General features: G+C 39.0%; 1 protein-coding gene across 18 annotated transcripts in view; it reads right to left on the reverse strand.

Annotated features, from left to right (window-relative positions):
- ARID1B (AT-rich interaction domain 1B) overlaps positions 1-25,631 on the reverse strand; it is a 336,987-nt gene that overhangs the window by 130,698 nt on the left and 180,658 nt on the right. For 12 of the 18 annotated variants that reach the window (XM_068938631.1, XM_068938622.1, XM_068938627.1 and 9 more), the window contains one exon: positions 21,076-21,117. The exons of the other annotated variants lie outside the window; for them this stretch is intronic. In XM_068938631.1, the coding sequence (XP_068794732.1) occupies positions 21,076-21,117 (42 nt within the window). The remainder of the gene's footprint in view (positions 1-21,075; positions 21,118-25,631) is intronic. 18 annotated transcript variants of the gene reach the window in all.

Consider the following 25,631-nt stretch of genomic DNA (forward strand, 5'->3'; position numbering starts at 1 on the left):
TTTTTAAACCTCAGTATTACTCTATTGAGCCTCCTTCCCACTTTGTTTACTTCATACAAATAGATAGATGATTCTTTACAGATTCCAGCTTATTACACCTTATAATGTCAGGCACTCTGCTACTCCCAACAGATTCACTGAAAATGATGTGACTTGGGGAGAAGCCAATCGACAGAAAAAAAAAAAAAGCCATTAAAAATTGGCTTTAAATCTTGGCTTTGAACGGACAAGAAGACTTTTTTTAAAAAAAAGCTATTTTTTTTCTCTCCTATGATGGCTGATTTCACTCCTCCTGTTCTGTATAAATCCCAGCAAACTGAATGAAGGCTTGTCAACTAGGTTGTAAGAGGTTACGCTGAGAAAATCACTAAGTCAGACGCTGTTACAGGAACCTTTATAAAGCCTTATAGACGTTACTTTTCTTTCTGCAGTGTATTTACCGCTCATAAAAAGCGTTCAATAGATCTGGAGAAGAGATTCTTCCATTCCTCCAGCGTAAGAGGAGCACAACGTAACTGAGCAAGCTTTGCCAATACTGCCCTTCCTGTCCCTCCGCGCTAAGAAATACATCTTCCTTATTTGTGTTCAATGCTACCTTTTTTCTCTGTTATCCTGCATCTCAGCATCTAGTTTTATGAAATGAACATCTTGCCTGTTTAGAAAAGGACCACGACCAAATCTAATTTTGCAGAAGTATGCAATCTCCCTAAATTCAAAATGAAAAAAAAAACAAAAAACCCAAAAGGTGAAGAATTTGGCAGCCTATTCTATAAAGCCTTCCCGAAACCTATGGTGAAGATTTCGAGGTTCAAGTAGCCCCACTAGTGTCCTTCACTAATATACACAAAGGACTTTGTCAGACAGATTCCAATAGAATTAGCTGGGGCGCTTTCCAGCTATCTATCTCATAACTTTGCTACTTCTACTGAAAAGTCATGACAAGAGAAGATAAACTTACACCCAGACGTTTGAACCCAAATTTCGTCAACATTTTAAACTAAGATTTGAGATTGGTGTCTGGACCACAGCAGTGTATTTCCATACATTATAAGATCAGTAGCCTCTGGCAAGTATCTGGGGGTTGTAATATCTTGCACTGCTGTAATGAAATTTGTCAAAATAGCTCTTAGTAGGCACTTAATCTAAAGAAAAGGACAAGACCCTTAAAACCGCTGAACTCCTCAAATACAAAACATTATGTTATACTGTGACTGATCGCAGCTGGAAGAAGCGATCAAATAGCAAGTTCATCACGGGGAGCCTTCAAAATCTTGTCCAAGTTCTGTGTGCCACCTATTTAATGGCAAATTCAGAAGTATACCATATTTCTGAGAAAGGGGTGATTAATCTAATAACATCATCCAAAATCTTGAGCAAGCAAGCTATCTCCATAGGGAATATGAAAGGCTGTGGACACAGCATGCGTTAAGAGAAGATCCCAGAACTTTAGACGGAAGAGGAACATGCTATACATATCCTTCCAACAACATCTGGAATGCAAAACAGCCTAAAAGAAATTTCCAAATCTTTCTGATTTGGAACAACTGTGAATTTTGGAAACACCATTTATTTTATCCAAGACCTTGATTCTGTAAGCAACAAATGGATCAAGTTCCACTAAGATTTCCTAGAGATGCAGTAATTTAATGCCTTCAAGCCGCATGCAAATTTCTACACAGCAAGGACATTTCTGGGTTGAGGTTTAGAAAGTCCACATTTGACATGCTGCAGCTGCCTTGCACATTATGAGATTCATTCTCATACCGTTGGACAACGCCTGTCTGCCCAAACTATAAAAGAGAGACTTAAACTATACAGTACTGCAGTGACAGAAGAAAGCATGCAAAAAAAAAAAAGAGATAGTTTTTCACCAATCTCAGCTCCACAGCAGTGATGGAGGATTCTGTAAATTAGTCCTTGCTTCTCTAAGCATCATTCTGCCATAGCAGTTGACATTGCTATGGTGTTTGAGTGAAAAAGGATGGTTTGCAAAAAAGGCATACAAGACAAAATTCAAGAACTGACGGGAAGATGCATTCTCTGGAATGAGTGGTTAGCAGAGGACTGTAACCTATTACCCGAACTAGAAATGAAACACTATTGAAAGCCTGTGGATTTGAAGAGCTGTTTATTCACAGAGCAATGCCCTCCTGAGTGCAAAGGCTTCAAGTCTTCACTAGGGACAGTCCTACAGACAGACACATACTCCCTTCCTTCACAACTGCACTGTTTTACATTTAACAGGTTCTGCAGTAGTCTCACTGAACTTTATGATCATGGTGGTACAATATAGTTTATTTGAAAGGTTGCATTTGTTTTGTAGAACCTCATAAACATTAAAATTCTGACATTTTTATTAAAATACTTTTCTTCCTCTCATCACAATAGATCGTACAGCCCTACCACTTATTTATCTTTTTCATGAATACTCTAATAGTATAATAATGTTTCCCTCCTGAGAATCCCACAAATGATCCTGTTCCTATTTCAGGGGCAAGGGGGGTGCACGGAGCAGGGAGAGTCTGCGTTATGTTCCCATTCCCAAAGCCTTGTATGATAGGGAGGCTGGAAATAATGGGAATCTCTTTTAAATTAAAAGACTGGACTCTACAGTTAACAAGAAAGGTATCTCTTTCTTCCATGGACCTTTCAGCATAACCACACCTATGAAGTGGGGATACAAATGTCTCAAAAGTAACAGCATTTTCCATCTAAGAGAAAGTACAGTTGTTTTGAGATCTCATTAGGGAATTAAATATTCTTCATTCTAGTTACTGCTAGGAAGATTTGAAGAAAAACATACATGGTCTTAAAAATGGGATTAAAGTTCCCTTTACCATAAGAATTACAGAGTGCTCTAGATGCATGGAAAGCAATCAATTCTACACATAGCTATTCTCATTTTCTTTCTATGTGTGCATGAATGAAAGAAGAAAGGTAAGCACATGTGGTTATTTCATTTCTATCCACGATATAAAGGAAAAGTCATAATATTTGGTTATCTAGGACTTTCAAAATGCACATTATTAAATAACTTGCATCATCTTAAAGAAAGGTTAGCAAAATTTCTATTGTTTTGTTCTGTGAAAAATGGTGAAGAAATGAGACAAACTGATGAAGTAACTAAATTCAAAGAATGCTCACGAGGAAAGTTCTCTCTAGGTGGAATTATTAAACACTGCTTATGACGCTATCTCTGAAAAACATTCCAAAACTTTGATAACGTCAGCATAATATTTTGAAATTAGACACCTGCTTATCACATAAGCTACCTTACAATTTTCTTGTAAACTGGTTCCAGGTATTAGCAATATTCTTTAGTCAGTGAAGGTACAACTACAGAACAAAAATGCTAATGTAGACCATTTTGAAAACAGCTTCTGCTTTAAAATATTGCTTTCTTTCTCTTTTGCAGACTCATAGGTATGTAAGAACATAAATTATTTGTAATCCCTTCAACAATAATTCCTTGATAGCAATTTACTACAGAAACATAAATAAGAATTATTGTCAAGTATTTTAAAACCCAGAAACACTTACATTCGAATTTTGAATATGCTTCAAACATCAACCTAACTTTCAGAAATCACTTTAAGAAACTGTCTGCCCGTTATTGTGCAATAACTCTAAAATAAGATCTTTTATTCTTTGCTCAGCTATGGCAGGTGTCAACTTTGGGACCTAAAAATGCACCAGAGGTTTCTGCAGCCCTTCTAAAACTCTGAAGACTGGCATCCTGGAATACTTTTTCTAAATTTATTATGCTCTTTGTTATAGCTCAGTCATGACAAATAAGCAACAAACATAGCTGTGGGCAACATACAGTAACAATCTCTGGAGCTGTTTTATTTTCACTTAAGAGTTCACTATTACTGCCATCGATACTCCGGGTATGCACAAAACGGACCCAAGGTATAGAAAGTCCTTGATTTTGTTACATCTTCATTATGTATGGAGCATACACAGAGCTACAGATTTACAGTTAAAACTTTATACATATAAGCATGCCTGGAGATGAGCTATGCAAAGATATTTACAGTGAAAACATGAAAACTCAGAGTGTATGTACACAGAAGTCAGAAAATTGACAGACAACCAAGGCAGCTTTTGCGCATACATTTCACAGCACAGACTTCAGTGTACAGTGGGGAGCTGTAACTTTGAAATACTTATAGATAACATCGCTTTGAATCACTTTTCCTGGTACTTGGGGGTGCCTGTTGCTTTTGGCTTTCAGGGTTGTTTTTTGAAACACAACGGCAAGGGGGACAAAAACAATTACAGAAATAAAGCTATCTGCTCTTCAGTCGATTAGCTCAGATGTCAAAATGGTCAGATTCATTTTTACTGAACATCTCTCTAGCAAAGGAAATCCACTCTCTTCCAGGCCAAGCGTTGCGCACAAGCATACAAATGCAAGTATGTACCCTTCAATCTACAGACCGGTGTTTGATCTATTTACATAGTCGAGTGGCTCATTCAAATTGCCTGCACTCTGAGGTTACATGTCCCAGAATGTACTGAGCTTGTTGGCATTTGGGAAATTAAATTTAGAAAAATATATTCTTACATAGTTCCTTAAGTTACTAAAATACTTAGGCATTAAGATACTGTACATCTAGATAAGGGTATAAATCAGCCATCACGACACTGAACCGCCACTGCACATCACTCTTTCTCCGTACCTTCCGTCTCCTTACAAAAACAAGGAAAACAGATGAGCCTTAAGGGAAGCCTGCTCTGAAGTGAGACAGCCTACGTCCACTGAAGCCTGCAAGGAGACTGCACTTGGATGAGCACATGTATTGCAGCGGAGCAAAAGCCATCTTTCACTCCCAAATTAGAACACACTGAACTCAAATAACTTTTCAGATCAAAATTAGAAGTGCAAGACTAAAATAAGAAGGGACAATTTTAATCAGGAGAAAGATCTGGAAATCTGTCCAGATCTCATAGGCTCTGTTTTTAATACCTTAAAAAATGCGCTAGTGGGAACAACCAGAACACTAACCTTGCTTCTGTCACACGTACAGCAATCGGCTGGGCCTCACCAAAAGCCCATTTCAAATTTTGCATGCTGTGGTTCTTGGTTCTATACAGACTTCAGGCACCACGTAACTTATCCCTCTAATTGGGCTGTTGACACATTTAGGTTTAAGCAGGAGCATAATGTCTTCAAGATCGCTGTTTAAGAGGAAGGAAATAAAGGCCCAGGGCACTGACGATATGAGCTAGGTACACTATCTACTCATCAAATAAAAATAATTGAAGCATGTAGGATATGGAAATTAAAGGGGAAGCTAAGGGCATTAGAAACCAGTTAGTCAAAAATCCCCTTAAATGTTCAAAATTGCGAGCCCTGCAGGATAGGTCATAAAAATATTTGGTTGGCCCAAATACAAGGCAAAGTGCTTCTCACAGAAAATACAACCCTGAAAAAAAAAAATTCAGCTCTTTTTAGCACCTTGTTGAATATTCAGAACATGGTCCCCTTGCAGAAACGCCTCCCCCCGCCCCGAGGGAAGGATGCCCTCGTGGGAGCCTCCCTGCCGGAGGGGCAGCAGCAGGGGCTCGCTGCACCCAGGAAGGGCCCCCAAGTCCGGGGGCCCCGCCAGGCACCTCACCCCGCTCAGCCCTCACTGCGGCCCCGCTCCTGCAGCTCGCCATGCACCCACCGCTCTACGCTCCGATGTCGTAAACAATATAACAAAGTGATAGGCACTTTAGTACAGCTGCTTGATGTACCTGTGCATTCAGAATTGAAATTTGTATTTTATCAGGTTTAAGGAAAGCAGGGCCTTTGCCAGAACACAACGGAAGGGCATGTGTGGAATGTGACCTCTAAACTAAAACACGTATCACACTTTAGAGTATAATTACCTTACATCAGAGTAAAGTACCATCAACAGACCTCCAAAATCTTAATAAGCAATGCTGTTTGGGAAAACGCATATTCAGAGTAAATATGAGCACAGAAGAACTGTGGCAATAGTTGCAAGAGAAAAAGAAAACCCAGATGACCTCATATAAACTACTATTCGTAATTACTATTTCACAAACTACTTAACATTTTAGGAATTCCTGTGGAAACAATATATTACATACTTATGAAACATTTATCTTTTGCACTGAAGCTTTCACTCTCTGTCCAGCAGCTTGAAGGCAGTAAGTGGCAATCAGGGAAAGGGAACCTTCTTTGGCCCGAGTTACCAGGGGCTAGTTAGGAGGGAGATTATTTATTAAAAAAAAAAAAAAAAAAAGTAACCCTAACTCCTGATGTTTTATGGCAAAATAAACAGGGTTTAACTCTCAGACACCAAAAGGATATAGTTCTCTTTTTCCCTTTTAAGATAATTTTTCTCTGTTTAACTAAAACCGTTTATTTCAAATCAGATCAAGATATGATCCTAATGTATTAACTATGCATATCCTCTTTCCAGTAGCCCCAAAATGTTATGAGCACCGTCCACACAAATGAGGGCACATTGCTCCCTGCAAAGAACGTATTTAAGTGTGTACTGAAGTCCTAGCGCAATCCCATCGAAAAAAAAATAAACTGCGGTATAGTGAAATGATCTGAACACGCGTTCGGGTGAGAAGAGGCCCCCATAGACAGTTCTGGGGCAGATGCACAGGCAGGCAGCTAGCCTGTGCTACCGTCCTTACTCACCAGGCGAGCAGCGACTTACTTGTGCAAGGAGTTCCATCAAAGAAGATTTTCAGTCTAACTATCAGCCACTGTGAGAAAAAGGGGTCAGAAACGAACCCTAAGAACCCACTAGTTACTTCAAACAACACCGACTCCCTGGCAAAGCTGACGGGAGTAGCTGTGGAATAAGAAGTTGTTTACAAACCAAATAATATTGCACTTCCAGAGAGGCCTGAAAGATCAACTAGCCCTATGCTATAATGTGTGTGTGTGTTTGCGCGTGTGTACATATATATATAATGCTATATAGCATTTACACCCTTTTGTATCCCCACAATTTAACTTCAAATTGGTGACTGCTGTTCTGGCACAAAACTGAACCTACCCAGGCACAGAAGGTGCTACGGAGCATCGAAGCTCAGTACCGCAGTGCCAGAGCTCTCCAGAGGCCTTCCCAGCCCCTCTGAACTGAGCACCATCCCACGTAAGGGAGGGCACACCGGCTGCACCTTGCTTTGCCCTCGCCCAGCGGTTCAAAAGGTCACGTCAGATGCTGCGGACCACCCTTTTCAGACAGCGGTGCAGAGTAGTAATGAGCTCCGTCTGTTCTCTACCCTATCACCAAGACGTCCTAGACAAAGTCTGTAAACGCTTTCGGTAATCAAAGGAGGGGTGAGCCAAAGGACTGGACTTCAGGATTTTAAAAAGCTACATTAGAAGGTACACTGTAAAACAGAGGCAAAGGCACAATGTGGTCTAGGTCTCAACTTACTGCTGGAACCCACTGCCTGTGCAACTTCAGTTGTTTTGCAGTAAAACACTTAAAAACAAAAAGCAAGAATTGGCAGATTTTTTAAATACAAACTTGGGATGAGACAAAATTACAACAAATGATTTATTACCAATTATACCTTCATAAAAAAGAAAAAAATGCAAAACCGTAAGAGAAAATTTGTACACAAGGTCTAAATCTGACCCAGGACACGAAAGTGGATGATCAAACACAATTCTGTGCTTCTCTCTACTGTGGAGTGGCCCCATTAGCAGCACGGTTGAAAGAAGGGCTAAGAGGGATGAAGGGGGGCAGAAAATTCTGAAAAACTCTTTGTACACATTATGGGAAAATTTAATGCACAGCCATGATATAAACCAACTTATGAAAAAATTACAGATCTACAACTATCCCCGCTTTCAATCCATTCAAAAATCTAGCCAAAAAGGAAAGAAATTAAATAACTAAGGATAGATATCTACGAAATACAACTATATATAAAGAATTGTGTTTGTATATATATGTCTATATAGTATGTGTATTTGTATATAGACTTGTGTGTATAAATACATCTCTGAGTATTTTCTTAGAAGCAAGTAGAAACTGATTTAGATTCATCTCTGAACACACTGGAGAGCCAGCACAGTAATTAACTGTTATTTATTAATTATTATAACCATACCAACTGTCCTTTCTCTTCATCTCTCCAATAAAAACAATTCATTCCTAATCCACTACAGCTGCAGAAACTTTTATGACACATTACATAAGGTAATAAAAAAGCTCCAGTGTTAGGGTTGCAGTATCCATTTCTGGCCTTCAATCATTCAGGTCAGATTATAATCTCCAGTGAAGAGTTCTGTGCTATTAGATCAATCCAACACCTCACTGGCACATGCAAGCATGCTAAAAGATTTTTCCAAATTACACAGCAATATATTCTGAATGTGAGATCAGTCCCTGAACAAGCTAAATCTGCATGCAGAACGATCGAAAGAACGAGGGAGGGAGTAAGCCGTATCACAAAAATGAAAATCGAATTGGAAAAGGAAGGAGGACTATACGCATGTACCATATTGAAAAAGGTTTCTAGCAATATCTGCTGGCAGTTTCCTTCTATCTGTTTTAAGTAGTCCCCTCCGTTATTCCATGGCAATCAGTAATTTGAGTGGGCATGAAACAGAGAACTTCTCATAGTTTAGATCAACACAGGTTATAAAATGTAATTGAAATACACTTCCATGTACTAAAATCGAACAATGATTATTGTAAACCAATTGCTCATACAGCATATTTTGACTATTAAGGTGGTAGGTGGGGGGAGGAGCGGGAAGATGAGGAGCAAATAGAAAGGAAGAAACGTGCCGATTTAAATTCCTACTTAGCAAGTTTTCTTTTCTTTTGCTAGGATACTGTTAAATACAATTTTGTGTTTCATAGGAAGATTCATGTTTTGAAGACAGATAGTTGTAACAAGTTCTTTATTTTGTTTTTGTTTTAAAATGGCCATAATTTGCACGCCCTGACACCTGCTGATTTCATGCCCTGCCTTTTCCCATCAAAGCCCATTCTCAGCTTTCCACACGAGAAAATCTCATTTATCAAAATTCTGTTAGCGTAAGGGGAAGGGCTATGCTGAGCTGAGCCAGGGCCTTCATTAAACATGCAGAACATAAACTGCTGACACTAAGCATAGTCAACTTGCTGCATGGCAGAGGAGGAAAAAAAAAAAGAGCAATGAGACAGAAGGAATGGTGTGATGGCGAGATGGGAATAAAAACCACACTTTTGCAAGGCATTTAAGTCCTACTGAAGTCAGTGAGATTTAATCATAGACCTAAAGTTAGGCATGTGCTTAACTTCGCTAAATAGAAATAGATCACTAAATTATGAATGGAAAATTCTATTTCTATTTCAAGAACACTGACACTTTGTTCTCTAGACCTTTCCCTAAGGGAATGAAAAAAGTAGGAGGGAGGAAGGTAACAAAATGGAGAAAAAATGCCTTCTTCATCTCAAAATCCTGACTCCAGAAAAATGAACTATAGGCTCAGTAAGATTTAAAAAAAAAAATGGTATCCATCATTTAGGTTCTATTGGAGAGAAAAGAGCAATTGCCATTATGTTCACTAATTTCAAGAGGGTATTAAAGATGAGTGCTCAGAACAGGAAGGAAGAAAAAATGTGTATATTTGGAAGAGGAAAGCATGAAAACAGAAATATATTAAAAATTGACAAGTAGGGTCGAGGGGGAACAAAGCAGCTTTTTATATTTTCACTTCACTTGCTGTTCTTGATTTATTTTCCCCTTTAATTCTCAAAGATAGCTATGTAATGCTGCCGACAGTAGAAACTCGAATTTAATAGGCATGAAGCAGAAGGTGTGTAGCATTTTCCTCTGATCACAAGGAACAAGCACTTAGCTGTAAGAGAGATCCACAATGAGTCACTGCAGGGAGGAATCAAATGCATCACAGGTACACGCAAGCCTTTTTTATTATTACTGTACCAACTGAAAACACTTTATAACTTACAGCCCTAGAAAAAAAAATCCATTTTAAACCAAAACCAGCCTTCTATTCCTATCAAAATATATAGCACCCCAGCTACAGTAGCGCATTGATATAGCTCCAGTGGAGGCTCAGGGAGGTGCAAGGGGGGACAGGGGGAGGGGGAAGGTCAACTTTTTTTTTTTTTGTATTTATAAATAGTCCAAGATAATCATTCCAAGTTGAAACTGTCTCAATACAGAAATGAACGACTTTCTACCAAATTTCTAATAGCAGCTAAGAGCTGTTTTAATATTCATTATCTGAAAAATAATATCATATTAACATTTTCTGATACTTTGACATCTCTTAAAATAATTCTCCAAAGTTAATTTGAAGTTAAAAGTACAGTAAAATTAATGGCCTGATTCTGCTACCCTTTCCCATACTGACTATCACTATACTCCAGAAAGAAAGAATTTTAACTCTAGCTCTAATGAACTAACTCTTAACGTAATATTAATTTTTCTTACACCTTTCAGGATTCTGCATATATGTGGTTTAGACAGAAGAGAACAAAAAGTATACACACCTGTGGCTATGGGGCATGCACTTTAGTCATTCTCCAAAAGTAATTTCAGTACATTTTTTAAAACACATTGTACATGTTTAACAGAAGTCAATAGTTTATTTTCACAGTGCAAATCTCTAATAGTGTCATTTTTCTTAACATCACCCACAACACACAATGGAATGGCACCATTTCTACATGTTCTCTTGGGATTTGCAACCAGTGCAACATTTTCAGCTTTTTAAGCTTTATTCTGGTCAACAAGACACTGCAGCCTGCCATATTAAACTGCACAACACATGGCACCATTCAACAGCGTATCTAGGTCTGCTTGCATTTTTAATGATGTGCTCCATTAGCTTTCCCTTGCTCTCTGTATCAAGTTTAAACTTTTACTTCTCACTTACAAACCATTTTATAACTGAGCCATGCAACGTGCAGGACCTTAAGAGTATCGAGACTGTCTTCAACCTTTGCTCCACCAAAGACACTGACTCCAATCCTACTCAATTTCCTTTTTCCCCATTCTACCTTCATGCCGTTTCTATGCCCAGTATCCCCGAAATTCTTCTTCAAGATCCTCTTCCACAATACTGTTGACAAAAACAATTTGGTTGGGGGTGGGGGGGGAAAGCGTTAGCTAACATAATTCCTTCCTCAGTACTCTTTGGGGCAGCTTAACAGCTTTGACTTTGGAAGTACTCTGCACGTGCCACAGCTTCAAAACTAAAGGTTAATAAGCGTACGAGCACCCATACCTGTACTACTGTAAAGCTTTTGCAGGTAGTCATACAGTACATGTTACAGTGATATTTAGTTATTTAGATGCTAGAAAAGCCAGTTGCAGATAATTCACTTTGCTTTCTTTCCTAATCGATAGTTAGATGTTTCTCAAAACGTATTTACTGATTTTTAAATTGTGCGGACTCTAACTCCGTCCTCCTCCAAAGTGTTTCCAAAATATACGTATTCTGATATTGGAGCACAGCCCTTGCGCAAAGATTAAAGTTGTAAAGTCACTCTAGATTACAGATTAAACTTACAAGGTAATCAGTACATCTGCCCTGACACGAAGGCATAATACCAAGAGGAAATTTCACAGGCAGCTTGGGAAGATTCAAATAGATCTCAAAAAAGGAAGAAAAAAATCATCAGGTAGAGTGAGAAGAGACAGTCCCATGAAACCGAACTCTACGAACAATGCTTATGTTGCTTCAGGTTCAAATGTTAAGGCAAGTTTTACTAAAGAGACTGTAAATCTATCTGCTTTCTATTTCGGGTAGTATCAAGGATTCTGTGGTAAAATCATAAAACACATACAAATATATTGCAATAGAAATGGATCACCACTGCTCACAAAGTAAATAATCTCAGGCAACTTTAAAAAATGCAACAACATGGAAATCATGTCAAAATCATCCTGTAATCTTGGTCTTCCTATAAAAGAGGTAAAGCAAAATATATTATTAAAATCCAGTATAATTAACTGTTCACCAAGCAAATCAAAGAAATGACCTTGAAAAATAACAAGATTCTCACTGTCATTCTAATCCAATAAAATTATCCATCAAAATCTTGAATCACTAGAGAATCTTGCCTCACAAGAAGAATCTCTTAAAAATGAATAATGGAATAATTGAAGCTTCAGAGTTACAAAATGATGTTTTTGTAACAGAAATGTACTTGCAGTAAAAAAACAAGATTTTGCTTTATTGCCATTGTTTTTTCCTCTTTGAAATCCATGATGACATGTCAACAGTACTTTTACAAGCCACGCACCGTTCTGAAGCATGATACACCTGAGCATGTCTCAGGAAAAAAGGGAGATGAAATCCTAAATCACATCTGTCTACCCAACAACTTTCTCACATTCCTCTTTGCATTTTCTATATTCTTCAAACCCAGCGTTAGCTCTAACAAGCTGACGATACAATCGATGCAGGCAGCCGCATGCCACAAAACTGAATTTTCTATACTCGTTGAGTGGTATATCTGTTTGGTGCTGTTAAAAGAAAAGAAAAAAAAATACTATACACAAAAAGCAAACAAATGAACAGTAGTAAAAGGGGAAAAAAGTTGTGGTTTCTTTGTTGTTGTTTTTTTCAGTCACAACGTTAATGGGAACATGCTTCCTGCAACAAGGTGGAGTTAATCGCTGTAGGGAGCAGTTCTGGTTGCACCAGTTATGCAATGGGGGGAATTTACAGAAGAAAAAGAAATCTGGTCTAACCTGCTCTCCTAATCAAGAACGAACAGCAAACTATTTGCAAAGACTCTGTTCTGCCCTCTTCCCATCCCCAAACAAAGAGACCACCTGCCTAAACATTTATTTAAAAGTTGCAGGTATTTACAAGCAAACATCGTGTTCCAATTGTCAAAGGAGTTCGCTGTAAATCTGATAGTCCCTGAAAGTTCAAAACAGCAGTATAAATCAAATGGGCCACACAGAACTGTGAATGACCGGCAGGATCATAGAAACATCCTCTTGGTTACATTTTAACAGACGGTAGTTCTGCTAGAAACAACTATGAACAGAACACGGAACTAAGTAATGGCAACCAGGTTGGAAACATGAGCCCCTAAGACCCAAGAGCTCCCACCAATTAAAAACGTATAGAATAACAGAAGAAAGACTAACAGAATTACCACTATTTTGTGGTAATTTATATCACTAGATTGCAGTGGGTGATATGAAATGGCAGATCCAGTCAATCCCCAAGCTGATGCGTGTTCCGATCACAAAAACAGTATCAAACTTTGTACTTTTAGGGCATTCCCGCAGAGCTTAAGGGCTAAACTCCCTTTGCATATTCTAGACTCTCTCCAAGCTGAGATAGAAAAGCGAGCTGCTGCTGCTGACATAAATGCTGGGTGGTTAAAGGTTATAGCAGCTAATTTTGACAAAGTGGCAAAGTGGCAACTTAAAACAGCACAGAAATACAGTAGAAATACTGAAGGAAGAGGAGTCAGATCAGTCAGAAAAGCAAAAATATTTCGCAAGCCTTCTTTCATACAGATGTCACTTCAGGGGAAACTAAACAACTGTCGTGCATAATGCACACATCTATTTCCGAAAACTGTACACCAATTTCTGACCCCTGACAGTCTCAGAAAGTTAGCAGCAGCTGCAAACTTGTATCAGAAACCAAAACGTGGTCCCATCCACATCTTGATAAAATAAACAAACTAGGCAGTATCGGAGATGAAGGCTGTTCATCATGTTTATGTATGTTCATAAAGCAGAGATGTAGAAAGAAAGCTATCAGTTTAAGATTTTTTAGTGTTAATGCCAACTGGTTTCAAGGCACTAGGCAAATCACACAACAGCAATTTCCAAAGATGCTGAGATAGGCATGATGTTCACCAGCTTTGCCTACACTAACTTTCCACACAGCGTGCGGAGCTTTTTAAAAATAAATGTTACCATTTACACATGCAGACTGCCTAAGTCTAACCCCAAGGCCACCAGTATTTATTCCACAAGCATCAAACTTGTATTAATCGTTATTTTTGGTCACTGCCAAGAAATTCACCATGGGAGGAGCCATGAGACTATCCAAGAAGGATGGCATACTCCATCTGACATGCTGCACATTCACTCACAGGGACACTGCAGCGGAAAATAGGCCTTTCCTATAGCCTAGTCTTGCTCTGTCCTTCCTGGGACTGCAGTACAGCAGTGTGCGCAAGTTAACAGCATCACCGGCTTTGGGCCACAGAGCATAGGGAGGAATGAACCAACTGATACTACGTCATTCATCCTGCAGATATTAACATCCTTGCATTTGGGGATTTTCAGCTAATGTATGACTTTTTTTTCTGTTCTAGGTATTGTTTTATCTTTTCTTCTTCATGTGAGTTGCCTTGGAATAGTGCAGATCCATCTCCACTGCATGATGAGTTCCTGGGATCTTGAAGAAGCTCTCCCTCTTCTCCATCCTCCAGTAGAGCTTGAAACTCCTCCATTTATCTTGTAATGGAAGAGAGAACGATCTGTGGGGAGCAGGGCACTACGGATTTTGAGGGGTACCACCCTCTTGTTTTGATTTCATCTTCTGTACTCTAGATTGATAGATAGGATCCTCTACAGCTCTCAGCACCCAGCGTAAGGTGGATCACAGTCAGGGTTGTACAATGGATGGAGAGGAACGTCTTTGAGTCTGTTGGTGTGCCTCTCAGTTTCCATAAAACTAATTTTTAAAAAAAATCCCCAGAGGTATTTATCGCAACTGAACTCATCAAAAATTAAAAACTTGGTTACTTAAGTAAAAGTTCTAAAACATAACTACAATTGTTTCGTTTTGTGTGTTCTTGGATTGTTCTGAATAACATGGGAGTAATACATATAGGTCCGGACAGAAACATGTTGAAGTCACTGATATTTACTTAGTTGCAACTATTTTGAAACACTTTGGCACATCTGTCAGCGGTCTCTATCCCCTGAAGAGAACATCAAAAGAAAAAAAAAGCACCTTATACCTTGCTATAATGCTATTCTTTACTCTTCAAAAAGACCATGGAGGGCGTTCAGAAGACTTCAGCAATCCTAAAATATGGCTTTAAATGACTGAAAGAAAGAAGGCTGCAAAATCCTTTTAGCCATCCTTGAACACCTCAGATAAAACAACTCCACATAGGAAAAAACAAACAAACAAACACACACAAACATGGGAAAAAGTGTAATCCTAGTTCTATTCTAAGTACAGAAACAGAAGTTACTGGAGGCTAATATGAATACCTATTCTTTCTAAGCTGAAACAAATCCAAAAATTTATTTATAGCCCCCAGATTTCTACAAAAATCTACAGTGCACAGATAGATGTAAATGAAGACTCATTTCTCTATGTTTTCCTATATAACTAAACACACACATAGAGACACTCCAAGTGTCAACATATCAAGACAGAGATAATTCAGATACTTGAAAACATCCTCTTCTAAAAAGGATTAATTGGCTTTAAAACAATTTAATTTGGCTTTGAAGATGCAACTTTTATTAGCAGCCAGCAGATGGCAGAAGCAGAGGCTGCTTAGAGTCTTCAACAAAAGAAAGCTATCTTAAACAAGGCATGCATTAAAAGGAAACAATTTTTAATGCCTACTTTTTCTTCTCCCTCAATGGCTTCTTTTCTCCTTCTTTCCAAGAAATAAGTACTATTTTGTGCCAATCAATCCAATACAAATTTCAAAAAATTTTAGTAAACAAAAAATCTCTTGAGAATACGTTTTCTCAGTTTTCTCAAATGGCATCCCTACTCCATCTCATAGCTCAGGCCTTCCGTATTATGGATATCGCTAAAACAACAGTTTCCTTCTAGATTTGCACAGTCACAATTCACAGTCAGCCACCAAAAATATTCTCTTTGGTGTCCTATGCCTCAGATCAAGAGGCGGACACGAAGGCTGACTGTCCCCTTGGGATTTGAACTTGTGGCAACTGGGACTGTGAAAATAAGCGGGCTACAGAAGATGCACAGTGATGTGCTGAGTATTGCAATAAAGCAGCATTTGCAAGCTGGAGGAAGGGGAAAGAATTTTAAATAAACTGGAGTAAAAGTAGCCTGTTTGGGAAGAGAAAAATATTTTAGTTCTCAGCACACTTGATTTTTAAAACCGGATATCCTATGTCAGAGAAAGAACATTAAAAAAAAGCATACCAACAGCACCCATTTAAAGGGAGTTAGGAACAGAATTTCTCAACAAATTCCAGAGTTACTAAATTACGGAGACGAGGTCATCACTTTATGCTGTGTCACAAGACAAAAATACAGCTCGTTCCACGAACAATGCCTAAAGCTCCGCTGTGCTGGCACAGCCACATCAGAAATGTCACCCTTATTACACTGCTTTAATAGAACTGTGTCTCCATTACGCTGATTTCTGGATAAAAGCGAACTGTTTTCTCCTATAGTTGTCTTCTCCAAAGGAAATGTAAAAGCACTGCTTCAGTGAACACATCCATGAGAAATGCAATTCTGTTTCCTCGACCCCAGCAGTCCAGTCCCAGAAACGCACAGGCGGAGCTCGCTCCTGCTTCAGGACAGCGCGAGATGCGGCTGTGGGGGTAATTCTGCCTCCGTACATTAGCACACGTTCCACTGGCAAAATATGAAAGGCTCTCTTCCCTGCCCCCTTTTCTTAAATGACACCTGCAAATCACTAATCCAGTTGCCATTTATTTCCATATGTCAAATTACAATCTTAACTTGTGCAAAGCAACATAATAGTAATGATTAAGCCAATTACATCACAACGCAGCTTAAAAGTACACACAATGGAAGGATTAAAGCTCACTACCAAATAAGAGAGCCCGGCTCTTGGTGGAGCTCCCCCACTGCGGGAACATAAGTGTCTCTTTTCCTGTTGCACAAAGTTGTGAGCCTTCTGACATGTAGCTGCTGGACTGCCATTAACAAACTTATTTATATTAATGCTGCACTAAGCTGGGATCACTGCACCTCGGCATTAGCTGGGGTAGGCGGGCTCTGTGGCTGCCTCTACAAACAGGGCTTATGGCGCTTTACACGTCCACATACAGGTTGAGGCACGTGGACGAGGTGATCTCACCCTCCTTAACTGAATGAAACCTTCTCTACCCTAGATTATTTGGGTCAGGTAGCTGCTGACAGCAAAAGCCTTAGGGACAGGGAGGGAAAGAATAGGATAGAAAACTGAGCACAAATATTAAAAAAGTCAGGCATTTTGTTCTCTAGACAGGGACAAATACCATTTTTAACCTATCTGGGGTGTACGCTACTGCATTTCACACCCTGATTCCAACTGATGCCAATATGAGGCTCAAACAACAATAAAATGTGGGTTAAATCTTTATACAATAACCAACCTTTCAGACTAAGATTTTCAGTTCTACCTAAAGGATTAACACGTTCTAATGGAAATTGAGCATCAAAATCCCTTAGGAGGATTTCAAAAACTCAGACATGGTTATTTTTATTTGTTCACTGCTTTGGTGTTAAAATCAGCCCCATTCAAAATGGTTAAACCGTTTACCTTTTATTTCTGCTCTGTGCACCTTACTGTTCTTCTATTTTCCCTCTTTTTTCAATCTTTGTATCCCTCCTCAGTTTTTCTACTGTCTGGGAGCACTAGCTCCATCAGCTAAAATGTATCTTCCTATTCCAGCTAAAATCAACACAAATTAAATTGGTACTGTTAGTATTTTATGTGTCATCATTAGCTTTAATAAGATTAATGGGACTGAAGAACTTTCCAACTCTTAAATACATTGCTTTGTGTTGACTGCAGACTCAGGCAGATACCGCTGCATCTACTCAACTCTCGTTTTATGTCAGTTCCTCGGCAACTATGGTTTGAAATAAACTTATTTATATACAGTTTATACTCAGCAGAATCTGAATGAACCACGCAGAACTGTTAAGTCTGTCCCAGATCACCTATCAGCTGTTCATGATTTGTTGGGCTATCGTTTTCCTTGCATCTCTCCATACATAACCACGCACGTCACAACCATTCTAAATGCTGAAACTGTAAGATCAGTCAAAGGTTTTTTGTGTTTTTTTAAGAAACAAACATGACACACATATGCACATATAAATGAAACTGAATACCACTTGTATGATCTTCAGAAATGCTGTTACAGCACACTAATAGCTTCCCCTTTCTATAAAATCAGCAGCATAGGAAGATGAATGTTTTTGTTTCCTACCATTCAATCAAAAGCAAGGCTTGGATGTAACACTGTCAAACTTAACGCATCTTTATACTTATCAAACATTTACTTAAATTTACTTACAATTTACTTAAATTTGACTGAAAAACTGTTTAATGAATCATTAAAGAGTATTGGTCTCACATAGACACAAAATAAAGAAAAAACAATAATGTTCATATTAAAAATGGCATTTTTACTCCAACAAATGCTTTGTGTTCTGCCTTTACTTTGGGGAAAATCTGTTTTCTTATTAAAAAAGTGAGGTAGAAGGAACATTTTGAAGAATCATAACTAATAGTGTGCAATCTGTACCCATTTGAAGCTTAAGGATTAAGATAAGATTTGAAAGTTTGTAACTTCAAGTCACTCTTCCCCTGTTTTTTTTTTTTTTGGACAATGTGAAACAGTAGCTTTTGTTTTAATTTTCTTTCTAACTCAGAAATTGTTTTGTTCAAATCCATATGCAGATCTCACATCCAAAAGATTCTGTAGCTGATTTCTACTCAAGCTTATCACCAAAGACCCAAATATTCAAGGAACAGACAAGCGTCCAGATCTTCACTTTGTGGGCAGCAACTATGGTGAAATGCAACGCTGTTCTGCTGTCTCAACCAGCTCGCTTTCCAGGGAAACAGACCCACTCGCTGCCAGTACGGGTATTTACCACGAGACTGAAAACACAGAGGATTTAAAACAAAAGGATAATATTATAAGCTCCTTCAGCATTTCAGAAATGCTCTTTTTAAAAAAACAGTATTGCAGTATCTATAGGAAACAGCCTGTCAACAAGTGTAAGACTAGGTGATAAATGTCCAAGGACAGGTGGAACGGATACAGTCGAAAGAACAGCCACTCTCTGCAGCAACTTAGGCTTCTGCGTATGTACACAAAGGGGACTACACCAGGTAACAAGCTGAGGCACACGCTACATGCAATATTACAGAGATAGCTCCCCAAGAGTCTGTCTTAGATCGAGAAGGAAACCCAGGCTGAAAAATGGTATCAAGGCTAGCATTATATTGTGCGAACTCTAAGCTTACATCCTTCTCATCTCTATAATCTGGTAACAGTTTTCCTATTTTAAGAAAGATTTTTATTCTAGTTATGAAATGAAAATCAGTTTTCTTTTCAAAAATTTTGTTTACATGTATTCTCCATGGGCATGCCAACTGGTTTGTTAATATAACACTGAAAGACTAACATTTACTTGTCATTGAGACAGGCAATAGAGGAAGCATGCTTTAAAGGGGGAGAAGGAAAGAAAAAGCTTTCACAGAAAGTCTAAAGCAGACAGCTAAGATAAATTGTGGGATTAACAAATTTGGGAAGAAACATTTAACTTTCTTCTGGTCTTTTTTTCTTGACAGATAAAAAGTACACGACATTCCTAAATACAGATATTCTACTATAATGTAGAACTACTTTTTAAGAGAGATGAAAGAACTTGTTGGTTCTAATGTTGAATCTTACAGAAAGGTTGCTTGGGTCTCTGGAAGATGATGTTAGAGCTGGCAATAGTACATATTCAGTTTTGTAAAATCAGACTCTTGGTAAAAGAAAATTCTTAAAACTTTTGGTGGTAGAAAGGCATTTCAAATGATGCCCATCAAGATGACTGTAAGACCAAAAAAATAACTTATAAATTTAGCCATAAAAAAAAGTAAGAGCCTCCTTCACAGTGTTTTAGTTGTGAGAGCTATTGGCTACAATAATCTTCAGTAATATTTCTGTTTACCCAGCTAGTCTGAAGGATTATGGAGATGAGTTCACAAGAGCTGACCCTCCAGGTTTATTAAATATTCAGTGAATATTCTGTATGCATGCTGGGTAGTAAGTAAAAAATGGAAAATACTGCAGACTACCATATGTTAAATACTTCAAATAATACTGGAGTAGTGCTGTTTATTTTTTAATAATTTATTTAAATCACTATCAGATATCACAACCTAAAACACACAATAAAGGCACAACTCTAAGTTCTGGCATCATGAATATTTAGGTGCTTTTAAAGTTTTTTTTTCTCATGTGGGTTAATTTTGCTTCTGGTATCCTATATAAACTTGGAGAACTTATTTAATCTTTCATTGTTTTTTTTCACCTGGGTAGTAACAGCACTGCTATTTTCTCACCTGTAGTGGTATCACTGCACGTGGGCCTTCAGCAGTAGGAAATTCTTCATTGTCATGATTTAGCCTACTGTTCCTACAACTCCTTCTTCCCCTCCCCTATCCACTCTCTTTTTTCAGCTAACCAGATCTAGCCTACACACAATCTGCCTTGCCTAAAATCATCTGCTATTAGCACTCAACTGAAAACTATGGTCAACACCATAAGGCTCACTGGCCAAGGAAAGTCAAGCAATAATTAGCACATACCCTATTCATTTTGCAGAGTAGACCTAAAGTGATCTCTCAGACATGTATACTGTTGTGCCATACATTGATCTACAATTGAACACAGGGTGATGCAGCTGTTTAGTGTATTAATTTCTAGTTGAGATGCACTGTGAAAAAGGCTCATAATATATAAGTGGCTTACAGATTGCAAAGCAGATAAGGACTAGGATTTTTGAGCTGCAAATCTGTGGAACAAGAACAGATACAACACTCGGGCAACTCCGCTCTTAAAAGTCACTAGAAAGCTGAACTTCCACTCTTCCACCTGGGCTTCCCTAACTAAAATTTGTTTAAATCATTCATACAAATAACATGACTAAAACAGCCTGTGCGCCATTCTCAGAATACCACACATAAGGGAAAATCTCCCATTCCACCATATTTTGGTGGATACAAGTCACAGGAGCCTCAATTCTCAGGCTGAAAATTCCCTTCTGCTGTGACATCACATCCAACAATTTAAAATTATGGGACCTCAATAACAGAACTGCACCAAACTACACACCTTGTGTCCAAATGTAGCATCCTCCGAGGCCAAGACTTCGCCCTGAAATTATAAGGAGAAAGATCATTTCAAATTTAGCCACTACCAACAACCTCTCCTGAGCACAGCACCACAGTCCAGGCAATGAGTAGTTCTGTGAGCAAAGACACTAGTCTGGGTCAACCCCAGGAAAGCCTACATACATGCTGACACGCTGAACTAACAGCTGACAACAGAAACCCTCAAGAGAAACTCAGAAAGCACCCTTCAAGACACAGAAAGGTCCCTCAACCTAAATCACATGAGGAACATCTTTCAGTGTCCCAAAACTTACTGCCTGACAGCTGCGACCTTGTTTTCCATATGGAGTCTTGGCTACAACAAAAAGCTGCCTGAGAACAACCAGAATCACCAGCCGTGACAACTCCCTGCTAAAAAGACAGGAATAATCCGAGCTCTTCTCCTCCTGTTTTCTTCCACCTACTAGGCTGAATCCTCCTGCATGAGCACGAAGTGGAACAGCTTAAACTGGAAACTCAGCAGCATAAGGGCTCACTTACACACTCCTGCCCTGTCTTGAGCAAAGTGAATTCACTCAAAACTGTGGAATTCAAGGAAGACAAACTCCCTAGGCAAAGGCTGAGGCTATCGAGCTGCAAGATACAGTGAATGTTTGAAAGCTTGAGAAAAGTGAGCTGTTAAGTGATCTAGTAGTGCTCCAAATCAAATTCCTTACTGGTTACCACATATCTTACAGCTCAAAGAGTTGATATGCGTTAATCCGTGACAATGACTACAGAAACAAAAAAGCACGTGCACTGATTTTTCATTAGTCGCCTTAAAAATACTTCACACTTCAGCACCTTTCACCTGAGAATCTCAGTGTGTTTATGATTTCTAATTAATTAAGCTTCCCAATAGTCCAGTGAACTAGGAAACCTCATCATCCCAATATACAGATAGAAAAGAGAGGCAGAGAGAAGCTAACTAATCTCCTAGTAGTCACATGCCAAACCAGGGACACATTCTGGAAAAGAAGCCCGGATTTCTACTCCTGGGCTCATAGTTTTAGCAGTAGGAAATTTTCTACTTCTGATTTACATCCTATTAAAGATGCCTACTGCTGCATTATAATTTATACAACTAGTATAACTATAACTAATGTATCTAATCTCCAGTTTAACTTAAGAAAGAGTGAAGGTTTTAAAGCAAATCAAGGGGGAAAAAATGAATGTCAAGTTTCAGCCTGAAGCACATTATAACGCCAGAGTTATAAACCCCTGAACAAGAGGGTTTATAATGGAAAGGCTGATAAACTAACAATGATGGCGGCACTTACATATATTTATGTCATGATCTAGTAACATATGGTATCTCTTCATCTCTAAATTAAAAAAGGAGGAAAAAGAAGGGAGCGAGGATAAAGGATTTATAGGAACTAAGAACAAAAGGAGAAAATGAACCTCATGTTACCCAATTGTGACCTGTCCAGCTGATTAGGAATGGCAGTAAGAGGCTACAAAATGGGATCTCGTTCAATAGGAGGTAGGAAAAAAAAAATCCAAGTAAATAAAATCAATCTGAAGTGATATGTATTAGCTACTAATATTAAGCTTCTAATCCTTTAGGCACTTTATAAATATTAAACAATCAGTCCTGGTGAGACTGATAAATATCCATAATATATTTTACAGATGAAGAAACAGACAGAGGGGTTAAGTGACTTGCCCAAGGCCAAAAAGAGGATAATCAGAGGCTGGACTGGAAATAACAGTATGTCACAGTACAGTGCCCTAGTCAGATACTCAAGCCGCTTCTGAAAAAAGTAATTCCCGTATCAGAAGCAGTCCAGCTAGGGTTAATGGGTGTACCCATCTATATTGCAGACGTCCATTTCCACTAGGCTAATTGCTTTGGCGTAACGCCTCGCTACCACGGCTACACAGACTCCAAAACTTAAGCAAGCTGGTTTAAAACTAACTCAGTTACATCTACCCAGTATTATGCTGTTCACATACCTCAGCTGCTACCTCCAAATCCTTCAATACATATTACTCTGCTCCATCGGTTCTAAACCTTTTGTAGCGGAGATTCATCAGGAAAGCCTGCCCACCTTCTCTGCATCACGGGGTCCCTCTGCTGCCCCCCCCCACTGCCCCATGCTGCTCTGCTGCCCCTTGCTCCTCTGCTCCTGTGGTCCTAGCAGGGCTCAGGTGCCTTCCTGGGGCTGCTTTGTGCTCTCTCCTCCTTCTCCCAGCTGCAGGCGCCCAGCACAGGCCAGGCCAAGCTTTGCTCATTTGGGCTCCACCTGCACAGAGGCCCATGCACCATCTGGAAGCCTTTGCTGCATAATGGCGTGGGATTACCAACACACAGGTCGTGCCTAGGCAGCCCTCCCAGTAGAAAGAGATGTCGATTCTCGATTGCTCTGGTTTCAGTACACACAAGGTAAGATGGCACCACAGCCAGCACTTTTACAAAACTCAGTTCTCTTTCTTTTCACTGAGGAACTGAGAACAACAACAAATTATGACATCAAACAGTAAAAAAAAATAGCCAAAATATTCTTAGTCTCTTTTACAAACAGAAGTATTTTCCTTTACGTAGAGAAATGTAAGGCTTCAACAGACAACAAAATGGCTCAGGGTGTAGCTATCGGTGTAGATGATAACTCTAATCAAAAATGTTATTGAACAGGCTTGATAACGCCACTTGTGTTTTTCCAAGAGTGATCACAACACTTCTGCAATAAAATACTTGTCTTCATTATGAGGATGATGCAATAAAATATCCTCTGTACTCTTTGTTACTACTGCATGTACTGCTGTACCACTGCATTAGTCCATTCATGTTTAGTTTTCACCTCTTTGTATGAAATGCAATTAAGATCAGCAAGAGGAGAGTAACTGCTGACACCATAAGATACACAGCATAAAGTACTGAAACAAGATATGAGACAATCTGAGGTTTTCCTCAGGCTGAAGGGAAAAAAAAAATCAAAACGCATCACAACCTAGTCTGAGAGGACCCCCCTCTAGTGGGAATGAGAGTGTACTTCAATTAGCACCCACATTATCCATCTAAGCAGCATAGTAAATTTTGTATTCCTAAAAAACAGGCAAGCAGCATCTTTCTCTTAATCCTCCCCAAAATATATCACTTTATTTCCAATAAACAAACAGTGAATTAGAGATTCGTTATTGCTTCAATATAATCAGAGATAAATTAAGAACTTCTCATTACATGCTTATTTGTGGCAGTTAACCATTTCCTATCTTAGCTGTCTGTTCTGACTGTACAGATGTGAATATATCATCTTTTGGGGGGGAGTTTCTTTTACAGTGAAAAATTCAGTGCATCATTAAAAAAAAACAAGACTTGGTTCTTAAATGAGCCACTCTTGAATTCATGTGTCTGTAGTAGATATAGTAGCTTTTCCTCAGGCACCGTGGCTGAATCTCCGCTGAATGTCCACCTCCATTTCCACTTCAGTCTACTTTTCATTCCTCACAGTATAGCTACCTGCCCTATATTTTACTTATATATAAAATTAACTTTTATGTACTGTGCACAGATGTTGATTCCAGTTTATCTAAAAAGTCAAGCCTTTTTGCTTTTAATAAAATAAAACCACACTACAGCATCCTGCACTTATGAACTAGAACGCTGCTGTAAGTAGTGACGGGTGGACGACTGGGTAATATTCAGAGTGTTTATTAGTGATACATTGCAGATTGACTATAATAAATGTGACGAGTGGTCTAAGCAGTAGTATCCTACTGCTGGACCATACCTCTCCCGCCAGAGTTATTTGTTAGAACCTCCTGCTCCCGACCGCCTCCCCCCGAAACACCCTGGAGACCAGCTGACGGCTGGGGAACTGGTCTGAACACAGCTGCCAGGTTCGGGCCAGGATGGTGCCAAGAAGTCCTGTGGGCTGTCCCCAACACACGATGGGGTGAAGTTCCCATTTCCCACTAGCACAACCTACATGGTCTCTAAAACGGGCCAGCTTGGGCAGCTGTAGCCGAGACTACTACTGCTCACGTAGTATTCCACAATGTCATAGTAGAACAGCGGTTTTATTTTTTTAATTCAATTACAAGATGGAAAAATATTCATTAACTCACTCATGTTTCCCTGGAGGATCTCCACCGTATAACGTATGGCGTGCCCTGAAACAAACTGGGGAGTGGCCCTGAAGTCATGCTATTTTTATTTTTTTTTTTACTAGAGGGAACGAGACTTACTCAGTAACTTTGTTTTGCTTTTAAATAAAAGATTCACACAGCCCCCAATTCTAGGAACAATACTGCACCACAAACAAAAGACTTACAGTAAATCATGCACCAAGTATATAATTTTTACCTCCCTCTCAGAAAGAAAAGGAGATGTAACATAGATGCAAATCTTGAGGAGCAATGCTGAATACCTTTCTGGAACAGAATTTTACTACCTAATGATTAGATGACATATAGAATTATTATAATTTGGTCATCCCCAAAGCCATACTCAGCATCGATTCATTCCTCAATTCAGTCCAACTCCTTCTTGTTTCATCAAGAGTTTGTTTGAGA

The sequence above is a fragment of the Struthio camelus genome, chromosome 3 (genome assembly GCF_040807025.1).
Source record: "Struthio camelus isolate bStrCam1 chromosome 3, bStrCam1.hap1, whole genome shotgun sequence".
In the NCBI taxonomy this organism is placed as follows: Eukaryota; Metazoa; Chordata; class Aves; order Struthioniformes; family Struthionidae; genus Struthio; species Struthio camelus.